Below are 18,920 nucleotides of genomic sequence, written 5' to 3'. Positions count from 1 at the left end.
CTCTAGCAGCTCCTACCTACCCTGTGCTGGCCCAAGATGCTCTGGCCTGTCCCTGGTGGAACCCACCAGCTCTAAGAGGGCCTCTGCCTCTGGCCCCGGCTGCCTCCTTCCCCTCAGGGACAAACACAGCAGACAGTTTTGTGAAGAGCTTTTTAGTTGCTAAATATGGCACCATGTGTACCGAGGGCAATATAAATTACAGTATGCCAAACATACTGACTGGCTGAGGTAAAGCACACTGTTCCTGCCTCACATCACCATGAGGGGAAACATACTTTTAAAAACATACTTTTAAAAACATCTTGTTTATAAAAATATTTCCCCTAGAAAGGCCTCCAGAGAGGGGCTGTGAAGCTCACCCTCTACCTCATGTTGGAAGGACCAGCTGCCGGCTCTGCTCCGGCCTGCCCGCCGCCACCCCCAGGCAGCGCCTCCCCTACTGCTTGCCCAGAGCTCTGTCCAAGTTGGTCTTGATGGTGTCCAGGAAGTCTGTGGTGTTTAGGAAGTGTTCATTCAGCTTCACACTGCCAAGAAAACACCATTCGCATTAGGGGGCAGCTCCAGGCCTCTCCAAGGCCATCAGCAGGGAACTTCCAGGGCACAGCCTGAACCTGGGCATCAGAATGGCCTGATCATGCCACCCAGGCTTGCGCCAAAAGTTACCTGCAGCCCACTGCCAAAGAGCTACAGCAAATTCATCAAAAACCTAATAGGGTCTTTTTGTTTCCCCCCCTAGGCGGCAGGTAACTGGGCACAAGCTCTCCTGAAAGAAAGTGGGAGACAGATGGTTCGGGAACAGGTGGAGCAGCCAGCCAGTAGGGACCAGCTCACTGGGCCTGGTCTAGGGTGGCTCAACCTGAATCATTCCTCAGGGCTATGGACTTGTCCTGCCCCAGGCCCCTGGCTGGGCTGACTCATGAGAGGGACTCATTAGAGGATCCCCTGGCTTCCTCCCACCTGGCTCTGAGGTCTCAAAAGGACACCCCTGCCCTCTGCCCAGGCCACGCACTTGCTAAGGCCATGGATGCAGCCAGCCAGGTCCTTGGTCATGGCGCCACTCTCCACGGTCTCCACGCACACCTTCTCCAGAGTCTGTGCGAACCTGCAGGGGTCGGGGCAGAGGGAGAGCCCAGCTGTGCAAGGCCAGGACCCGGACTCTGCCCTGGGCCAGATCGGCCCCTCCCTCATCACTTACCTGATGAGATCCTGGGTCCCATCCAACTTTCCCCGGTGTTCCAGGCCCCGCGTCCAGGCAAAGATGCTGGCGATAGGGTTGGTACTGGTCGGCCGGCCCTGGGGATAGGGCCGCAGGGATCAAGCGCTGAGTCGGCGCTTGAGAAGCTCCTGAGATGTAACTGCCCACTTCTAGACTGATGGACCAGGCCCACCCGCTAGCCATCACGGCCGGTAGGCTGTGGCCTCTGGGGTGAATTGCCATCATGCAGCCACATGTCCCACACTCACTTTCTGGTGCTCCCGATAATGACGGGTGACTGTCCCATGAGCAGCTTCAGCCTCAATGGTCTTCCCATCGGGGCAAACAAGCACGGACGTCATCAGGCCAAGGGAGCCGAAGCCTGAAGGGTGGGAAGACCCTCGTCAGTGCTGGCACCTTAGGTCACACACCGAAGGTGGAGTCCCACCTACCCCCTTCACCTGCTGTTGTAATTGCTCCCGGATATTAGACCCTCACCCACCCCAACTGAAACCAGGACAGGGACTACAGGGCGCATGTCCACCCTTGCTGTGGGGCTACAGGGTACCCAGAGGGCAGGAAGCCCTCAAAGTGACTAGCACCAGAACACTAACACGAATCTATGTCCCCACCTCCAGGCACTACAGAGTTTGACACCCAGCACCTAAGACCCCACAGAGTCCTGAGCCTCCCAGGAAGCTGCATCAAGCAGAAAAAATAAAGCAGCTGGCGGCTATTTCACAGTGACCACATTCTGCTTCTCTGAGGCCACTTTCAAGCTTTGGGATTTATTTATTCAAATCCAGATGTCAGCTCAAATGACCTTTTCCGTTACCATGGCTCTAGAGTTTCAAAACTACCTCCGACCACCAAAGTAAGGATTGTGAAGGTCCAAGAAGAAGTGAGACTTCTATAGCAAAATGATTTGTCAAGACTGGGATGTGGCTCAGGGATAGAGCACTTGCCTAGCATGTGCAAGGGCCCGAATTCAAACCCCAGGCCCCCTCAAAAAAGAAAGAAAAGAAAATGCTTTATGTCTGATTTATTTATTTGTTTGTTTGTTTATTTATTTATTTATTTGTTCATTCATTCATTCATTCTTCCTGGAATTAGGGATAACACTCAGGGAATTTACTACTGAGCTACATCACCAGCCCTTTTTACTTTATTTATTTATTTGTACTGGGGATTGAACCCCGGGGTATTTAACCACTGAGCTATATCCCCAACCCATTTTATTTTTTTATTTAGAGATGGGGGTCTCAATAAGTTGCTGAGGCTGGCTTTGAACTCATGATCCTCCTGCCTCAGCCTCCTGAGTCCTGAGTCACTGGGATTACAGGTGTGTGCCACCACACCAGCACAGCCCTTTTTATTTTGAGATAAAAGTCTCACTGCGTTGCTGAAGCCGGCCTCCTTTGCCATTTTTACCTAGACCTTTGTGCTCACCAATTCTTTATATACTTAATGTTAATTTTCACACTTTTCTTGTTTGCTTTGGATTTGTTTTTCTTTCTTTTGACTGGTGACAACCCAGGGTATGCTAAGCACACACTCTACCTCTAAGCTACACCCCTGGTCCCTGCTGTGACTTTTCATCTTTCCATCTGGATGGGAGTTGCTCTGATGAGAGGATCAGCAGTAAACTTTTGGAAATAAAACCAAAGGTTTGTAGAAAACAAGACCTTTTCATTGCACCCTGTCATGTGCTTCCATGTCCCTGTCATCAGGAGCTGCACCTCATGGACCTCATTGTCACCTTCTCTTTCCTTTTCATCTTTCACCTGCCCCCACCACCTTTCTTACTCGTTTCCCACAAAATTGGGCTATTCTCACTGTTCTCTAATGACATCACCGGTGCTTTCAGCTGCAGTCCAGGCTGGGGTTTACCATCTCCCCCTGTATTCTCATACTTCCCTGAGGTTCACCATACAAAATGCACTCCTGTCATTTAGGAAGCATCCACCTGTAATCCCAGCAACCCAGGAGGCTGAGACAGGAGGATGGTAAGTTTGAGACCAATGTGGGCAACTTAGTGAGACCCTGTCTCAAAAAATAAAAATACAGGAGTGAGGATATGGGGTGGTAGAGCCTCCCAGTGCTCCCTATTTTCCTACTGTTGCCAAATAAGTCAAGTAGCCCCAGAATGAGTTCCTGTTCCCTTTCCTCTGAGGCCAGCCTTAGTAATACACTAGTCCAAATCCAGTTTGTGGGTCTCCTTCACTTACTGCCTGAGAGTCTGCAATAAATCCTGCCATAACCCTTGAGTTTTCTATCCAAAGGACCTGAAAATTTCCCAGCCAGAAGACCAACAGCCCCTCCCTGCAGGGAGTGGTCCTCCCAGCTTACCCTGGGCCAGGATGTCCGACTGCACGTCTCCATCATAGTTCTTGCAGGCCCACACAAAGCCACCTGAAGACTTGAGGACCTGGGCCACCATGTCGTCGATGAGCCGGTGCTCATACCAGATCTTATTCTTGTCAAAATCAGTCTTATAGTGCCTGGCAGTAAAAGGGCTTATTGTAGGGAGAGGACAGGAGGCTGGCAGTTTGGGGACCCCTCCCTGAGCCTCAGAGCCCCAGGTAGGACAGAACTGCACACAGGAGCTGGGAAGCGGAAGAGTTCTCAGAAAACAAGAAAAGAATAGGCTGTTACTTGTCAAAGATCTCCTGGAAGATGTCCTTGAAACGCCCATCATAGGCCTTCAGGATGGTGTTCTTGGTGCTCATGTACAACGGCCATTTCTTCTGGATTGCATACTGAAAGCAGCTGTGCGCAAAACCCGAGATGGACTGCAAGGAGAGAGAGGGCCCCAGCATGGTCCCCAAGCCTGGGGACTTCTAACTCTCCCAGTATCCCAAGGCCAGGCCCAGCTCTCTAGAAACCACATCCCCAGTCTCCAACAACCACTAGCCCTAGCCGCTATGGAGTGGGCATCTGCTGTTTCTCATATCCCTTCAAATTTGGAAAAGCAAGCAGCCCTCCAATTTTACCTTGGAAAACCATCTCACCCTCTCCAATTCTTAGGCCATGTGGCTCAGGTAAGGCAAATTCCAAGCAGGCAAGGGATAACCCTGGAGCTACTAGTGGCCATCTCTGCCTCTCGCTGGCCTGAGAATGAGGCCAACACAGAAAAAGAGAAAGCCACAGACAGAGGGTTGGACAGGCTGGGGAAGGAGAGCGCTCGGGCCTCACCTCATCGGTATTGTACATGCCCATGCCTACGCCACCCGCAGGGAAATTGTACACCTCCCACTCCTTGGCTCCACTGCCATCCTTTGGAGTGAAGACCATCTTGAACGTGCCAGCTCGGTCTACCACGAAGTCTGTGGCCTTGTACTGCAGAGACAAGAAGATGGCTCAGGCCAAGGCTCCCATGGTGGGCCTAGGTCCACAGACTCAGTCTCCAGCTGGCCTACCTGGTCACCATGAGCATGCCTGCCAATGGTGATGGGCTTGGTCCAGCCAGGGACAAGGCGGGGGATATTTTTGCAAATGATGGGCTCTCGGAAGACAGTCCCCCCTAGGATATTCCGGATGGTTCCATTGGGACTCTTCCACATCTTCTTCAGCTTGAACTCTGTGAGAAGAGATACGAAGTAGGTCCACGGCAGCCACTCCTTCCAGTCAGAACTTGAACCCCAAGCAACAACACAGCCAGACGGGAGCCTGAAAGTCATCCTGAGGGAGGTTATAGGGTCTAGAATATAAACATGTGGGCTCTGGAATCCACTTTCATAAGTGACTTAGTTATAAAACAAGATTACTGATAAAATACCTAGCCTGCTGGGTTGTGAGGACAGAATGAGCTTGTGTATAAAGTGCCCGGATCAGTGGCTGGCCCATAGCAAGTGCTCTGTCCACCTTAGTTCCACATCCTGCATGGGGGTAGTGCAGCCTGAGGGAAAGACCTTGCCTGATGGATCTGATAACCCACTGCCTCACTCCCAAGGCTCTGGGACTGGCCCCAACACTGGCCAGTTTACCAAAACCATGACCCTCTATTTCCTTGTCCATAATAATGGGGATATATAAATCCCAGGATTTGGAAGAACTAAAAAAAAAAAAAAAAAAAAAAGAGCTCAATATTAAAGTGACTCCAATACTCTATGGCCAGGTCTGATCTAGAAAACAGGAGGTGGCCTGCAGAGTTCGCAGATGTACCCTGAATGCTTCTTTCTCACTCCTTCATAGTGCAAGAATTAAGAAGAGTTCAGAGAACTCCTCAATTATCTTTTATTTATTTATTGTGCTGAAGATTAGACCAGGGGCACTTTATCACTAAGCCCTTTAAATTTTTTTTTTTTTGGTACAAGGGATTAAACTCAGGGGCACTCAACCATTATGCCACATCCCCAGCCCTATTTTTGTATTTTACTTAGAGACAGGCTCTCAGAGTTGCCTAGCACCTCACCATTGCTGAGGCTGGCTTTGAACTAGTGATCCTCCTGCCTCAATCTCCCAAGCCACTGGGATTACAGGTGTGCGACACTGCGCCCAGCAATTTTTTTTTTTTTTTAAGTACAGGGAATTAAAGCCAGGGGTGCTTAAGCACTGAGCCATATCCTTTTTATATTTTGAGACATGGTCTCACCAGGCTTCATGGCACACGCCTGTGATCCCAGCAGCTTGTGAAGAGAATTGAAAGTTCAAAGCCAGATTCAGCAATTTAGCAAGGCCCTAAGCAACTTAGCAAGACTCAGTCTCAAAATAAAATTTAAAAAAATTAAAAGGGCTGGAAATGTGGCTCAGTGGTTGAGCACCCCTGGGTTCACTCCCCAGTACCAAAAAAAAAAAAAAAAAAGAGAGAGAGAGAGAGAGAAAGACATGGTCTCACTAAGTTGCTGAGTATGGGCTTGAACTTGTGATCCTCCTGCCTCGGCATTCTGAGTCACTGGGATTACAGGCATGTGACACCACACCTGGCTCAACCATCCTTCTTAAAATATTGAAATCTGGCCCCTTTCTCCACGCTCTGGTATCATTTCACAGAACCTTGAGAAAGGCCCCCGGAACTCAAGGACAATAACCAGGCCAGGTTTGGAGGGGCACTACTCAGAGATCCACACATGATCTCCAGGGCACTGCAATGCCATGAGAGTGTCAGGAGGGCACTAGTGACGCTTCCCAAGGACCTCGGAGACTCCCAACACACAGCCTTCCTCTCCGTCCACCAGCCTACAAAACAGGTCAGGTCAGAGGGATGAGCTGCCCAAAGTCCAGCTCTCTGGATGGACTCCCAGGTCCAAAATCAACAACATGGCCAACCACCCTCACCCAGCTCGAGAGGCTGGCCAGGGGAGCCCATGACCCTCCCCTATCCAACCCCCTCCACACCCTCACACCTTCCACACGGGCCTCATCGGGGGTGATGGTGGCACACTTGACAGCCACACTATATTTCTGGGTGGCCAACGCGGAGTCAATGGTGACCTGGTCATCAGTCTGGTCACGATTTGGAAGCCCGAGGTCAAAATACTTGAGCTGGACGTCCACATGAGGCAGGATAAGCTAGGGAAGATGGCCAGAGCAAGGCATCAGCCCAACAGCTATGACTTGGGGACAGGACAACAGGGATGCGAAAACCCTGTGGGCCACGGCAGGGGATACCCAGTCAGTGTGGGGACGAGGGAAGAAGGCCAGTGGAGGAGGCCAGCAGAAGGTCGGGGTCAGTTATTCCTCAGCAGGGCCTAGCGAGGGCTGGCAGGAGGCTGGGACTCTGGAGAGAGGCCAGCAGGTCAGGCTGCTGTCCTTTGAGATGGACTTCCCCATGTGCCTGTACCATGGCCATCAAGTCAGCTGAACCCCAAGTTCAAGTTCATCTAGATTCCTCTATACAGTGAGGTCCTCCTTTGCCTCCAAGGGCTTTGAGACCTTCACAATCAGAAGTGGCAGTCTCAACCTTTCTCCCATGGACATTCACTCAATACGGGACCTTCATGTGGACCACAGACCACGGCAACTTCAGAAAAGCCAAGTCATCACCCTGAGAACCGTTAGCTGGGACACTGTCCTGCACATAGCCCTGCTCTCCTTTCAACTCCTTCGCAAAGAAGTGCAGCAAAAATGTGCAAGATTAAGACAGAAATGACATGGGGTCAGCCTTAAAGACGTTCCAAGTTTGAAAGTCACGCAGGCTTCAGCACCAACGTGAGACAGATAGGCCCTCTCTCTGCTTAATGGCTAAGAACCATTAATGGCCCATGCATGTAAGCAGGATGATCAGAAGATGAGACACAGGACTGCTGTTGTCCACCTGGACACCCGAGACTTTGTGGGACTGAAAGCTGCCTGGCCAGTTCACCTGGAGAGCCATCCACTTTAGGAAGGGGCCCTACCTTCTCCTTAATGAACTGCCAGATGATGCGAGTCATCTCATCACCATCCATCTCCACCACCGGTTTCGCCACCTTGATCCTCTTGTCTGCATCTAGAACCAGGCACATGCAACACATCACACCTTTGGAGAGGTTAGTGGGAAACCCCTCTTCTCCCATCCAGGCCTGCCTTTCACCAAAGAAGGAGCACTGGACAACCAGGCCTCCAGCTGCCCAGTGTCCACTCCCCATTTTGCAGAAGTTGCTCCCTGTTTGGGGGACCTGGGTCCCCCACTAAATATGCCAGGTGAGATTAGCCAGAGAGATGCCCATTCTACCCCTGGTCAAGGGAGTAAGATCAGCAGGGCCAGTCAGATCCCCTCTCCCTGGAATCTCAAGTCAGAGGACCCAGCAGGGATGACTGCCAGCTAGGCCACCTTATCCAGCATCAAATCAAGGAAAGGTTGTCCATGAGCTCCTGCTACCCAGTTCCTCAGGATGGCAGACATCCCCCTTGTCCAAGATTCAGTTCTTTTTGGTTTTCTCTATACTTCTATGAGGTACCTTGTGTCCTTCCAATAACATCCTCTAAGCTATCCAGTCACTAATTCCATTGTTTACAATATGAGAGTCCCTGGCTAACTTGCAGTAGGGAGGGAATGGTACAGAAATGTGTTGTGTGCCTACAATGTGCCCATAGTGTAACACCCCTTTACACTCCGATTCCATTTAACAGCAAAAATAGCCCCAAGGGAGGTATCGTTAACTCCACTTTATCTTTTATTTTTTATTTTTTATGTTTTAATACTGGAGATTGAACCCAGAGTCACTTAACCACATCTCCAGCCCTTTATTATATTTTGATACAGGGTCTCTCTAAGTTGCTTAGGGCCTTGCTAAGTTGCTGAGGCTGGCTTTGAACTCATGATCCTCCTACCTCAGCCTCCAGAGCCGCTGGGATTACAGGTGTGCAATCCCAGTTGGCTCCACTTTAAATGTGGAGAAATGGGCTGTGGATGTAGCTCATAGTGTAGTGCTTCTCTAACATGAGCAAAGCACTTCAATCCCCAGCACCACAAAAGGAAAAAAAAAAGTGGGGAAACTGAGGCTCAGAATTCAGAAACAGCAGAGCCACGATTTGAACCTTATTCATCTTTGTTTGTATGTGGTGCTGAGAATCGAACCCGGGCCGCACACATGCCAGGCGAGCGCGCTACCGCTTGAGCCACATCCCCAGCCCTGAACCTTATTCAATAAGAAGGACAGACTCATGGCACCTGCAAACAGAACTCAGAATCCTTGATCCAAGTTGGCTCAGATATGTCAGTCCTTTCAGAGAAGCATCAAAGACACAGCAAGTGGCTAATGAGAAGCCCAGGGAGGTGGTACAGAGGCAAAGAGGAGCCAGGCTCTTCTAGCAAAGTCTGACTTCCAAGAAAAACCAGCAGTTTGAGAAGTGAATTCCAAAGAAAACTCGAGAAAATGGCCCATTTAATTAATAGGTGCATGCTATCGTGGACAAGACTTCCTGAATCCTACCTAGCCTGCGGCAGACAGAGGCACCAACATGTCTCACTGCCCACAATCCTAAAAGAAGCCACTCCTGGGGAGTAAGACAAGAGCTACATAAAACTTCAATCATCCCCAAAGGAGCACTCTGGAGCCTCACTTGTGGTCCACTTACTGTTAGGTTACACACAGTGTTTACAGATGTTGTGTGTCTTCCAACCTCAAGAAAGATTACACGCAGCAAATCAGACGAAAGAAAAAAGACACTGAACTGAGGGTTATAGCTCAGCAATGGAGCACTTGCCTAGCACACATAAGGCCCTAGGTTTCATCCTCATTACACACAGAAGGTATGGCCACCTGGGCACATTTAAAACAAGTGACCAGCCGGGCGTGGCGGCACACTCCTGTAATCCCAGCGGCTTGGGAGGCAGGAAGATAGTGGGTTCAAAAGCCAGCTTCAGCAATGGCGAGGCACTAAGCAACTCAGTGAGACTTTGTCTCTAAATAAAATACAAAATAGGGCTGGGGATGTGGCTCAGTGAACAAGTGCCTCTGACTTCAATCCTCAGTGCCACACACACACACAAAAAAAAACAAAGATCAAAGCCTAATAGACCTCAAACATATCACTGTCATACAATACACACCTCGGCTGGACTCATGATGACACCCATAAACGACGGCTAACATAATCCTTAAATTATATCCTTTCCTTTTTCCCTGTTTTTTTTTTTTCTTTTAACTGGGATGGAACCCAAGGCCTCATGCATGCTAGGCGAACACTCTTCCACTTAGCTACATTCCCAGACCTAAGAAAAACATTAAATAATACACAAAAAACAATTAATTCACTTTCCAAAGAAATGCAAACAGTTTTTTGGTTTGTTTGTATGTTTATAAAAAAGCATCTTAAAGATCATTTAAGGAGAAAAAGAGAGGCCCAGGTAATGTGGTTTGTGTCAGAGGCAGGACTGAACCAAGTCCTTGGTTCAAGTGCAGTTTTTGGAAGTCCTAGTGGGTCAGATGTGGAAAGGCAGAAAGAAAACACAGATGCAAAATACTACATTCCCTAGAGAACAAAAGCCATGCACACTGGGCCCCACTGCCCTTCTCAGGATGCAGTGGAAATTTTGGACCCACACTACCTTCACTTTGATCTGAAGCTTGAGTGGGAAGAGGTTTGGGGCTGTAGAAAGTCCGATGTTTGTTACTGGGTTTTCTTTTTTCTTTCTTTTTATTCTTGGGGTGGGGGGACGGGGGACGGGGAACCTAGGGTCACTTTCCCTTTAAGCTACATCCCCAGCCCTTTTTATTTTGAGACAGGGTCTCACTAAGTTGCTGCAATCCTCCTACCTTTGCCTCTTGAGTCATGTATAACACCACGCCTGGCTAAACTAGTTTAGTTTTTTGGTTTTTTTTTTTTTTTTTTGTACCAGGGATTGAACTCAGGCGCATTCGACCACTGAGCCACATCCCCAGCCCTATTTTGTGTTTTATTTTCAATGACAGGGTCTCAATGAGTTGTTGCTGAGGCTGGCTTTGAACTGGCCTAGCTGGAGATCCTCCTGCCTCAGCCTCCCAAGTGGCTGGGATTATATAGGCGTGCACCACTGTTCCCAGCCACTAGTTTTTTTTTTTTTCTTTCTTTCTTTATTTATTTATATGTGGTGCTGAGGATCGAACCCAGGGCCTCACATGCGCTAGGCAAGCACTCTACCACTGAGCCACAACCCTAGCCCTTGTTTAGTTTTTATAAGCATCTTCTATGAGTGAATTTGAAGACAGCTAAGAGTTGTTAAAACTGAACCTACCTGGGCATGGTGGCACACACCTATAATCCCAACAGCCTGAGGCTGGAGGAGGAACATAAATTTGAGGCCAGCAACTTAGTGAGACCCTGTCTCAAAATTTAAAAAAATAAAAATAAAGAGAGCTAGAGATATAGCTCAAAGGTAGAGCACCTGTGGGTTCCATCCCCAGTACAGAAAGAAACAATTAAATAGAGAACTGAAACTATATCAAAATCGGGACCACTAACGAGAAACTCACCTGAGGGCCAATTCTAAAGATTTCAGCCACTGAATTAGGGCTCCACTGAATTGGGCTTCAGGCAGGTAGGCTGAGGAACACACACACACACACACACACACACACACACACACACCACAGCCGGGGTAGGTCAGGATCATGGTGCTGGGTCTGGAGACTTAGCTCAGTTGATAGAGTGGCTTGCCTTGCATGTCCAAGGCCATAGGTTCAATCCCCAGCACCACCAACAACAAAAAAGATGATGGTCCTGGGTTGGGGATGTGGCTCAGTGGTAGAGCGCTTGCCTAGCATGTGCGAGGACTGGGTTCGATCTTCAGCACCAGATAAATGTAAAATAAAGATATTGTGTCCACCTAAAACTAAAAAAAAAAGTAGATATTTAAAGGAAAAGAAAAAAAAAAGATAATGGCCCTGATGTGCATACAGGTGTTGAACTTACAAAAACACACAGTGTACTTATTTATTCAGCAATCGTGTGCCAACTAAGAATCTCTTCCATTGGGATACTGAAATGCCTAAAACATAACAGCACCAGTTTTCAGGGAGTAAGTGTAGAAGGAGAAAAAAAACTAGAGATAACAGAGGTAACTGAGAGAGCAAGCTGTGCTGTTATCAAAGTCAAGGGTGCCAGGGCCTCCCTGAAAGCACACTCTCCAGAGAAAGGACTTAATGTGAATTGAAGTCACATTATGTTAATTCACATTAATGTGAATTAGGCCCAGGTAGTGGATTTCCTAAGATGTTCATTGGTGACCCAGGTTTAAAAATCAGGAGATTGCAACAAAAAGCAAATTTTATATATATATATTTTTTAATTTTTAATATTTATTTTTTTTTTTTTTTTTAGTTTCCGGTGGACACAACATCTTTGTTTGTATGTGGTGCTGAGGATCGAACCTGGGCCACACGCATGCCAGGCGAGCGCGCTACCACTTGAGCCACATTCCCAGCCCCATATATATATTATTTTTAGTTGTCAATGGACCTTTATTTTATTTATTTATTCGCAGTGCTGAGAATCAAACCCAGTACCTTACACTTGTTAGACAAGTGTTCTATCACTGAGCCACAACCACAGCCCAGCAAATAATAATTTTAATAAAAAGGCAAAGACTTGAACAGACATTTCTCCAAAAATAATATATACTTTTGTATATCATTCACACCTGGAAAATACTTAACATCACTGATCACTAGGGAAATGCAAATCAAAACCATAATGAGCCGGTTTTATCACGCCTGTAATCCCAGCAATGTGGGAGGCTAAAACAGGAAGACTGAAAATTCAAGGCCAGCCTGGACAACTCAGTGAGACTTTATTTTGAGACCCTGTCTCAAAATAAAAAGAGACAGGGATGCAGCTTAGTGATAAAGGGCCCCTGGGCTAAGTTACCTGCATGGGTAACTTAGGAGGCAAAGTCTCAAAATAAAATTTAAAAAGGGCTCTGGGGCCAGGTGCAGTGGCCCATGCCTGTAATCACATTGGCTCAGGAAGCTGAGGCAGGAGGATTGCAAGTTCCAGGCCAACCTCAGCAACTTAGCAAGGCCCTAAGCAACTTAGTGAGACCCTGTCTCTAAATAAAAAATTTTTTAAAAAGGACTTGGGGGGGGGGATGTGGCTCAAGCGGTAGCGCGCTAGCCTGGCATGCGTGTGGCCCGGGTTCGATCCTCAGCACCACATACCAACAAAGATGTTGTGTCTGCCGAGAACTAAAAAATAAATATTAAAAATTCTCGCTCTCTCTCTCTCTCTCTCTCTCCTCTCTCACTCTTTAAAAAAAAAAAAAAAGGACTCGGGGGCTGGGATTGTGGCTCGTGTTAGAGCGCTCTCCTAGCATATATGAGGCACTGGATTTGATCCTCAGCACCACATCAAAATAAAGAACTAAAAAAAAAAAAAGCCTGGGGAGCCTGGGTTTGTGGCTCAGTGGTAGAGCGCTCACCTAGCATGTACAAGGCACTGGGTTCGATACTCAGCACCACATAAATGTAAAATAAAGATATTGTGTCCACCAAAAACTAAAAAATAAACAAAAACTAAACGTGTATGTTTTTTAAAAAGGACTGGGGATATAGTTCAGTGATTAAGTGCCCCTGGGTTCAATCCCCAATACAATGAATGAATGAATGAATGAATAAATAAATAAATAAATAAATAAATAAATAAACAAACAAACATAAAAATAGGAAGAAAATTTGGTCACCAAGCTACAATACGGATGAAACTTGTGGGCATTATAAATGAAATAAGTGGGGCTCGGGATGTTGCTCAAGTGGTAGCGCACTCGCCTGGCATGCGTGTGGCCCGGGTTCGATCCTCAGCACCACATACAAACAAAGATGTTGTGTCCGCTGAAAACTAAAAAATAAATATTAAAAAATTCTCTCTTTCTCTCTCTCGTTAAAAAAAAAAGGAGAGGTGGAGAGACATTAAAAAAAATAAATGAAATAAGTTACAAAAGATCATTTTTTAAGAATTAGTACATTGTTTTTCTTATTTATTTATTTTTTAATGTGGTGTTGAGGATCAAGCCCAGTGCCTCACGCATGCTAGGCGAACGCTCTACCACTGAGCTACAACCCCAGCTCCACAAAAGATAAATTCTATATGATTCTACTTATATAAAGTGAGAGTCAAATTCACAGAAACAGAAAGTAGAATGGTGGTTGCCAGAGACTAGGTGGAGGAGGAGGAGGCAAAGGGGAATTAGGGTTTAGTGGATATAAAATTTCAGTGTTGCAAGATGAAAAAGTTCTGGAGATGGCTGGTGGTGATGGTTATTCAGCACTACTGAACTGTACACTTTAACAAAAAAACAAAAAACAAAAAAACAGTTAATTTGGTAAATATTAAGTTACATTTTTGCCAAAAAGCAAAAATAGTAATTTAAACCAGCCCTCCCTATTTAAAAAAAAAAAAAAAACCACAGGAGATTTTACATAAAAATGTAACTACACAGGTGCTAAGCACAAGGACCTTCTCCACTTCCTACCATGCAGCTCTGACCAAGAGGCTGCATGTCCCAGAAAAGGATCAGAATGTGGGGGAAGCCCCCAATTCCGGGGAAGCCACTCAAGTATCTTCCTAATTTCACTCCTCCCTTTCTCTTACATCCACATACAAAGTATCAACAAACCCTACTGGCTTTCTTCAGTATACATCCAGAATCCAGCCAGTTTCTCCCCACAGCTCCACCACCCAGGTCCAACCAACCAGGATCTCCTCTGGCCAGGGTATGACTATCACCTCCTACCAGGTCCCTAAAACCAGGGTGTCCCTGTTAAGACCTAAGTCAGATCAAAGCACTCTCCTCAAAACCCTGCAAAGCCTCCTTTTTCTCTCAGCATAAAGGCCAAAGTCCTCAAAAATGTCTTAGAAGCTAGGGGTGTGGCTCAGGAGCAGAGTGCTTGCCTAGCTTGTGCAAGGCCCTCAGTTTGATCCCCAGCACCACTAAATAAATAAATAGATAGATGAAAGAAAGAAAGAAAGAAAGAAAGAAAGAAAGAAAGAAAGAAAGAAAGAAAGAAAGAAAGAAAGAAAGAAAGAAAGAAAGAAAGAAAGAAAGAAAGAAAGAAAGAAAGAAAGAAAGCCTAGAAGCTGGGCGTGGTGGTGCACATCTGTAATCCCAGCGGCTCCAGAGGCTGAGGCCAGCCTCAGCAACTTACCAAGTCCCTAAGCAACTCAGTACGACCCTGTCACGAAATAAAATATTTTAAAAAGAGCTGGAGATGTGGCTCAGTGATAAAGTGCCCCTGGGTTCAATTCTTGGTACCAAATATATACATACCTAAAGCCCTTCACTGATCTTCCTGCTAAACCTTACTCATCTCCTGTCATTCAACACAGTGCTCCTCTTCAGCTCCTCCATGGAATTCTTGACACTTGCAGGTCCTCTTTCCCTGATACCTAAATGGCCTGCTTCCTCCCCTTCTCAGCACTTAATTCTCAGAGGTCTTCTCTTCTCCTCAACTCTTGTGCCCATACGGCACACTACATGACTTTGATCTTGCTTATTATCTGTCCCCTTCCACATTAGAATTAATGCTCCATAACAGCAAGAATCTTTCCTGGACTTAATCCCAGTTCTTACCCCAGCCAGCTTCTTGCATGGTATTTAGCACATGAAAGGAACATATTTGTTGAAGACATTAATGAATGTCAAGTCAAGGTTAAACCAGTCTGTGATCAGGGCTGCCTTGCCCTCCCCTCTCATCCTCCTGGGGTACATTTTATTTATTATTATTTAATACGGAGGATTGAACTCAGGGGCACTCGACCACTGAGCCACATCCCCGGGCCTATTTTGTATTTTATTTAGAGACAGGGTCTCACTGAGTTGCTTAACACTTTGCTTTTGCTGAGCCTGGCTTTGAACTCTTATCCTCCTGCCTTAGCCTCCCAAGCCACTGGAATTACAGGCATAAGCTATCACACACAGGTTTCGACTGGGTACATTGCCACACAGAGGCCAGAGAGTTTGAGCCAGCTGGCTACACCAGAGGTACACAGGCGGCTCTGCCAAGCAATGGGCTTCTGCCCCAGACAACCTCACAACCTAGGGTATACTAATATTTGCAGTCTGGGCTGGAGGTGCAGCTCAGTACTTGAGTGCTTGCCTAACATGCATAAGTTCCCAGGTTCTAACCCCAGCACCAAGGGAAAAAAAAATGCAGTCTGCTGGCACTTTTAACATGGGTTTACACAGTATAAAGCCCAGGGCAGGTGATGGACCCTTGCTTCCTGGAATCAGAAAGCAATTTCCAGACCTCTACCCTGAATGGAATCAGCCCAAGAGGACTCAACCTTAGGTAGATTTGGGGACAGGACCCAGGCTTCTCAAGTTGTGTGGTTTGGTTTTGTTGGTTTTTGTAGTGCTGGGAATTGATCCCAGGCCTCCTTCATGCTTCCAAGTGCTCTACCACTGAGCTACATCTCCAGCACAGGCCCCAAGCTTTCCAGAGACATTTTCCCTTAATACCTACTGGATGAAAACATAAGCACCCAAACCAGCTCTGGGGAGAGGGAATTCAGCAGGAGAGGAGAGTGGGGGTGGTGACTGATGGTAACAAGACTCCACAGGGGAACAGATAAAGAACTCTACTGGTGGGTCTTTAATCATTAAATAATTTGTCCTGGAATGGAAGAGTGCAGGTAAGACACCAATCACATCTAAATGGGAGCACGGTGAAAGTTTCTGGCTAGAAATAGAATAAAGGAAGGCTAGGTAACTAATTTTCCCACGGAGTAGTTCCGAGTGGCCCTCACTTCCCTGAGCTCTAACTTATCAGAACCACCAGCAGCAGTCGCTGAAGGCTGCGAAGTTTGAAAGAGACCCGTGTGGGAACTGCAAGGCAGCAAAGACACAGAGCCGTTTTAGCCAAAAATTATTCTTTCTTTGTCATCAAAGGGAATGCCAAGTATTTTGTCTCCAGCAATGTTGCCAGGTAACAAGCTGGCAGAACTGTCAACTGTAGAGACGGATGTCCAATTCAAAGTACAGGCATTTTCTCTGTTATAACTACCCCACCCAGGGACTTCTAGAACAATTCGCAACTGACCACTTTTTTAAAGTGTATCCAAACCCAGGCCCTAAAGGGGCTTCATTTTGTTAGTGTAATTGTTGCTTTTGTTTTGGTTTCTTTTTCACCAACAAGGCAGAAAAAAAAGGGGGGGTGGAGAATTGGAAAATGTATCTAACTTTTACCATTTTGTGAAGGTGGTGCCATATGTAAATCTTAGGGGCCTGGGGCACCTGAAATCTTAAATTTCAGGGTGGACCCTTAGAGACAGATCCCAGAAGTACAAAAGCAAACATATCCTTTTCTCCTTAGAGGGGACTGGGGCCCACGTCCTTTTCCCGCCTCCCAGCCACCAGTTCTGGTCAGTTATTCCCACTCCGTTAAAGATTACCCAATCTGGAGGCTGGATTTGTGACTCCCTGATAGAAGACTCGCCCAGCATGCATAAGGCACTGGGTTCAATACTCAGTACCATGTAAACGTAAAATAAAGATATTGTGTCTACCTAAAACTAAAAAATAATGAAAAAAAAAGATTACCCACTTTGGCCAAGCCAAGCAGTGAGCCCCACTCCCTCATTCTCCCGGCCCACCCCAAAGAACTTCAAGGCAGGTCTGATGCCTACTGGCTAGGAGTTTCTGTGCCAGTAGGCATCAGAAAATGCCAAGAGACCGTTCCCTGTCTTCTATAACAGAGATTTGAGTACACAGGGTAAGAGGCAGACCGATGCTCACATGCCAGGCTGGGCAGCAGTAAGGGTAACCGCTTTTTTTGACTTTTCTCTCCTTAGCAGAGTTAAAAGTATCCCAGACGCCGCGAGAACGACTCCAGAGAAAGTGACATTTTGCGCACGCTGCCAAGTCTCCGAGGCGGGTAAACCAGGCAGGGCCAACAATGGAGTAGAGCATGGGCCGGTAGGCAAGAAAAGGCAAGTCAAGCCAAGGAGAGGCCCCAGGATGGGGCCTCAAGTGCAACGACCAAGAAGAAGCGGTGGGGGGGGACGTGGGGAAGGGGGGGCAGTCTAACAAAAGGGGAAAACTGAAAGGACACTCCTCCAGCTGTCGAGTAATGGCTCCAAAAATAGCTGACGTGGGCCTGATGGTGAGGAGGGATTAGAGGGCGCCCGGCTGTAAAGGAAGGGGAAGTGGATGCCTCCCCCCTCTCCGCCTTTGTCTGAGCAGGGGCCGTGCTGCGACCCTCCCTCTCGCCAGAGAAACGGTAGGGTGCCCCCCTCGGTTCCTTGTCTCCCTCCAGGGGCGCAGGCGGGCAACACATCTATCAGATCCCGGACTCCCCCAGGACTCCCCCCCGGAATACCTGGGGGCGTACGGGCAGCCCCGAGCCCAGCCCTCGCAAGACAGCAATCTCCCGGGCCACCAGTTGCCACCGTCCCTCAAGTCCCCACCATTGCGCCTCACGCGGCCCGGAAGCGCCAGACAGGGTAGTGCAGAGCGAGGCCGCCCCCCCAGCCTTTTGTGTGCCAGATCCCGCCGCTCCCGGGCCGCAGGCGTCGCGAGTCGCGCTCCCCGGCCCCCGCCCGGGAAGTCGCCACGTCGCGGCACCGGCGCGCGCCCGCCCGGACCCTCCGTGCGGCACTCACAGTGGCGCCGTGGCTGCTCTTGCAGGCTGGAGGTGTTCAGGGCCGTCGGCACCCAGGCCGGCCCGGAGCCCGAGGCTCTACAAAGCGAGCGTACGACCCGCAGGTAGCCGGCCATCCCGAGCAGGGGAGCGAACGAGCGGGCAGCTAGAACCCAGTGCGCCGCTCCACACGGCTGCCTGCAGCGGGGCCGGGTTGGCGCTGGCAGCCAGGACACAACCGGGGCGGGACTGCTAGGGCCCGCCGCCCCATTGGGCCTCGCCGGGAGGGGGCGGGGCCAGGGCCCGGCCCCGTCCGACCCTTCTTAGGGCCTTTCCAGAGCCAGCGGGCCAGACTGCTGAGCCCGCGCATCTTGGGCGCTGCGGCTTACCCAGCTCCGCGGGATCCAGAGGTTGAGAGACTCACTTGAACCGGCGAGGGGCTGACTGCTCCAGGATGCCCCACTGAACCTGAGTGTCAACTGCCCAAACATCGCCTTAACCCCTGTGTCCTTTGCATTTGAAGGGCTGAACCCCGATGGGCATTAACCAAGTGCGGGTTCCGCATTAGTGACCCAAGACTAAAACCTCGAGTTTCTCAGATTCAACTGGTTGCGCAGATTATCTGGGATCGAGAGTTGAAATCCCTCTTCTCCTCACTAGGTCAGACTCCAGTCCCCCAAGTCCCTTAACATAGCCAGTCTGTTTTCCCCTGTGCTTAACGGGATATAATAATAACAAGGCTGCCAGAA

General features: G+C 48.4%; 1 protein-coding gene and 1 long non-coding RNA gene across 2 annotated transcripts in view; one reads left to right on the top strand and one right to left on the bottom strand.

Annotated features, from left to right (window-relative positions):
• Positions 1-136: 136 nt before the first annotated feature.
• Idh2 (isocitrate dehydrogenase (NADP(+)) 2) lies at positions 137-18,398 on the bottom strand. Its single transcript, XM_005320146.5, has 11 exons — positions 18,194-18,398; positions 7,534-7,625; positions 6,541-6,706; positions 4,615-4,775; positions 4,391-4,534; positions 3,851-3,987; positions 3,545-3,696; positions 1,465-1,577; positions 1,196-1,293; positions 1,010-1,102; positions 137-524 (listed from the first exon to the last, which is right to left on the bottom strand). The coding sequence occupies exons 1-11, from the start codon at positions 18,306-18,308 to the stop codon at positions 437-439; spliced, it is 1,359 nt and encodes a 452-aa protein (XP_005320203.1). The 5' UTR covers positions 18,309-18,398; the 3' UTR covers positions 137-436.
• Positions 17,594-18,920, top strand: part of LOC120886171 (uncharacterized) — a 48,627-nt gene continuing 47,300 nt past the window's right edge. The window contains exon 1 of the long non-coding RNA XR_013439419.1: positions 17,594-17,811. This is a non-coding gene — a long non-coding RNA (uncharacterized LOC120886171). The remainder of the gene's footprint in view (positions 17,812-18,920) is intronic.

Source organism: Ictidomys tridecemlineatus, chromosome 5, assembly GCF_052094955.1.
Source record: "Ictidomys tridecemlineatus isolate mIctTri1 chromosome 5, mIctTri1.hap1, whole genome shotgun sequence".
In the NCBI taxonomy this organism is placed as follows: Eukaryota; Metazoa; Chordata; class Mammalia; order Rodentia; family Sciuridae; genus Ictidomys; species Ictidomys tridecemlineatus.
This window is presented reverse-complemented; position numbering and strand designations above follow the sequence as displayed.

What these genes read in the sequence shown, in the direction of transcription:
- Idh2 (XM_005320146.5), bottom strand. Translation starts at nt 18,308, where the DNA reads ATGGCCGGCTACCTGCGGGTCGTACGCTCGCTTTGTAGAGCCTCGGGC. An exon ending in CGATGAGGCCCGTGTGGAAG is followed by an intron (nt 4,776 to 6,540) that starts GTGTGAGGGTGT and finishes CTCTTCTCACAG; the next exon opens with AGTTCAAGCTGAAGAAGATG. An exon ending in GGCATGCTCATGGTGACCAG is followed by an intron (nt 4,535 to 4,614) that starts GTAGGCCAGCTG and finishes TTGTCTCTGCAG; the next exon opens with TACAAGGCCACAGACTTCGT.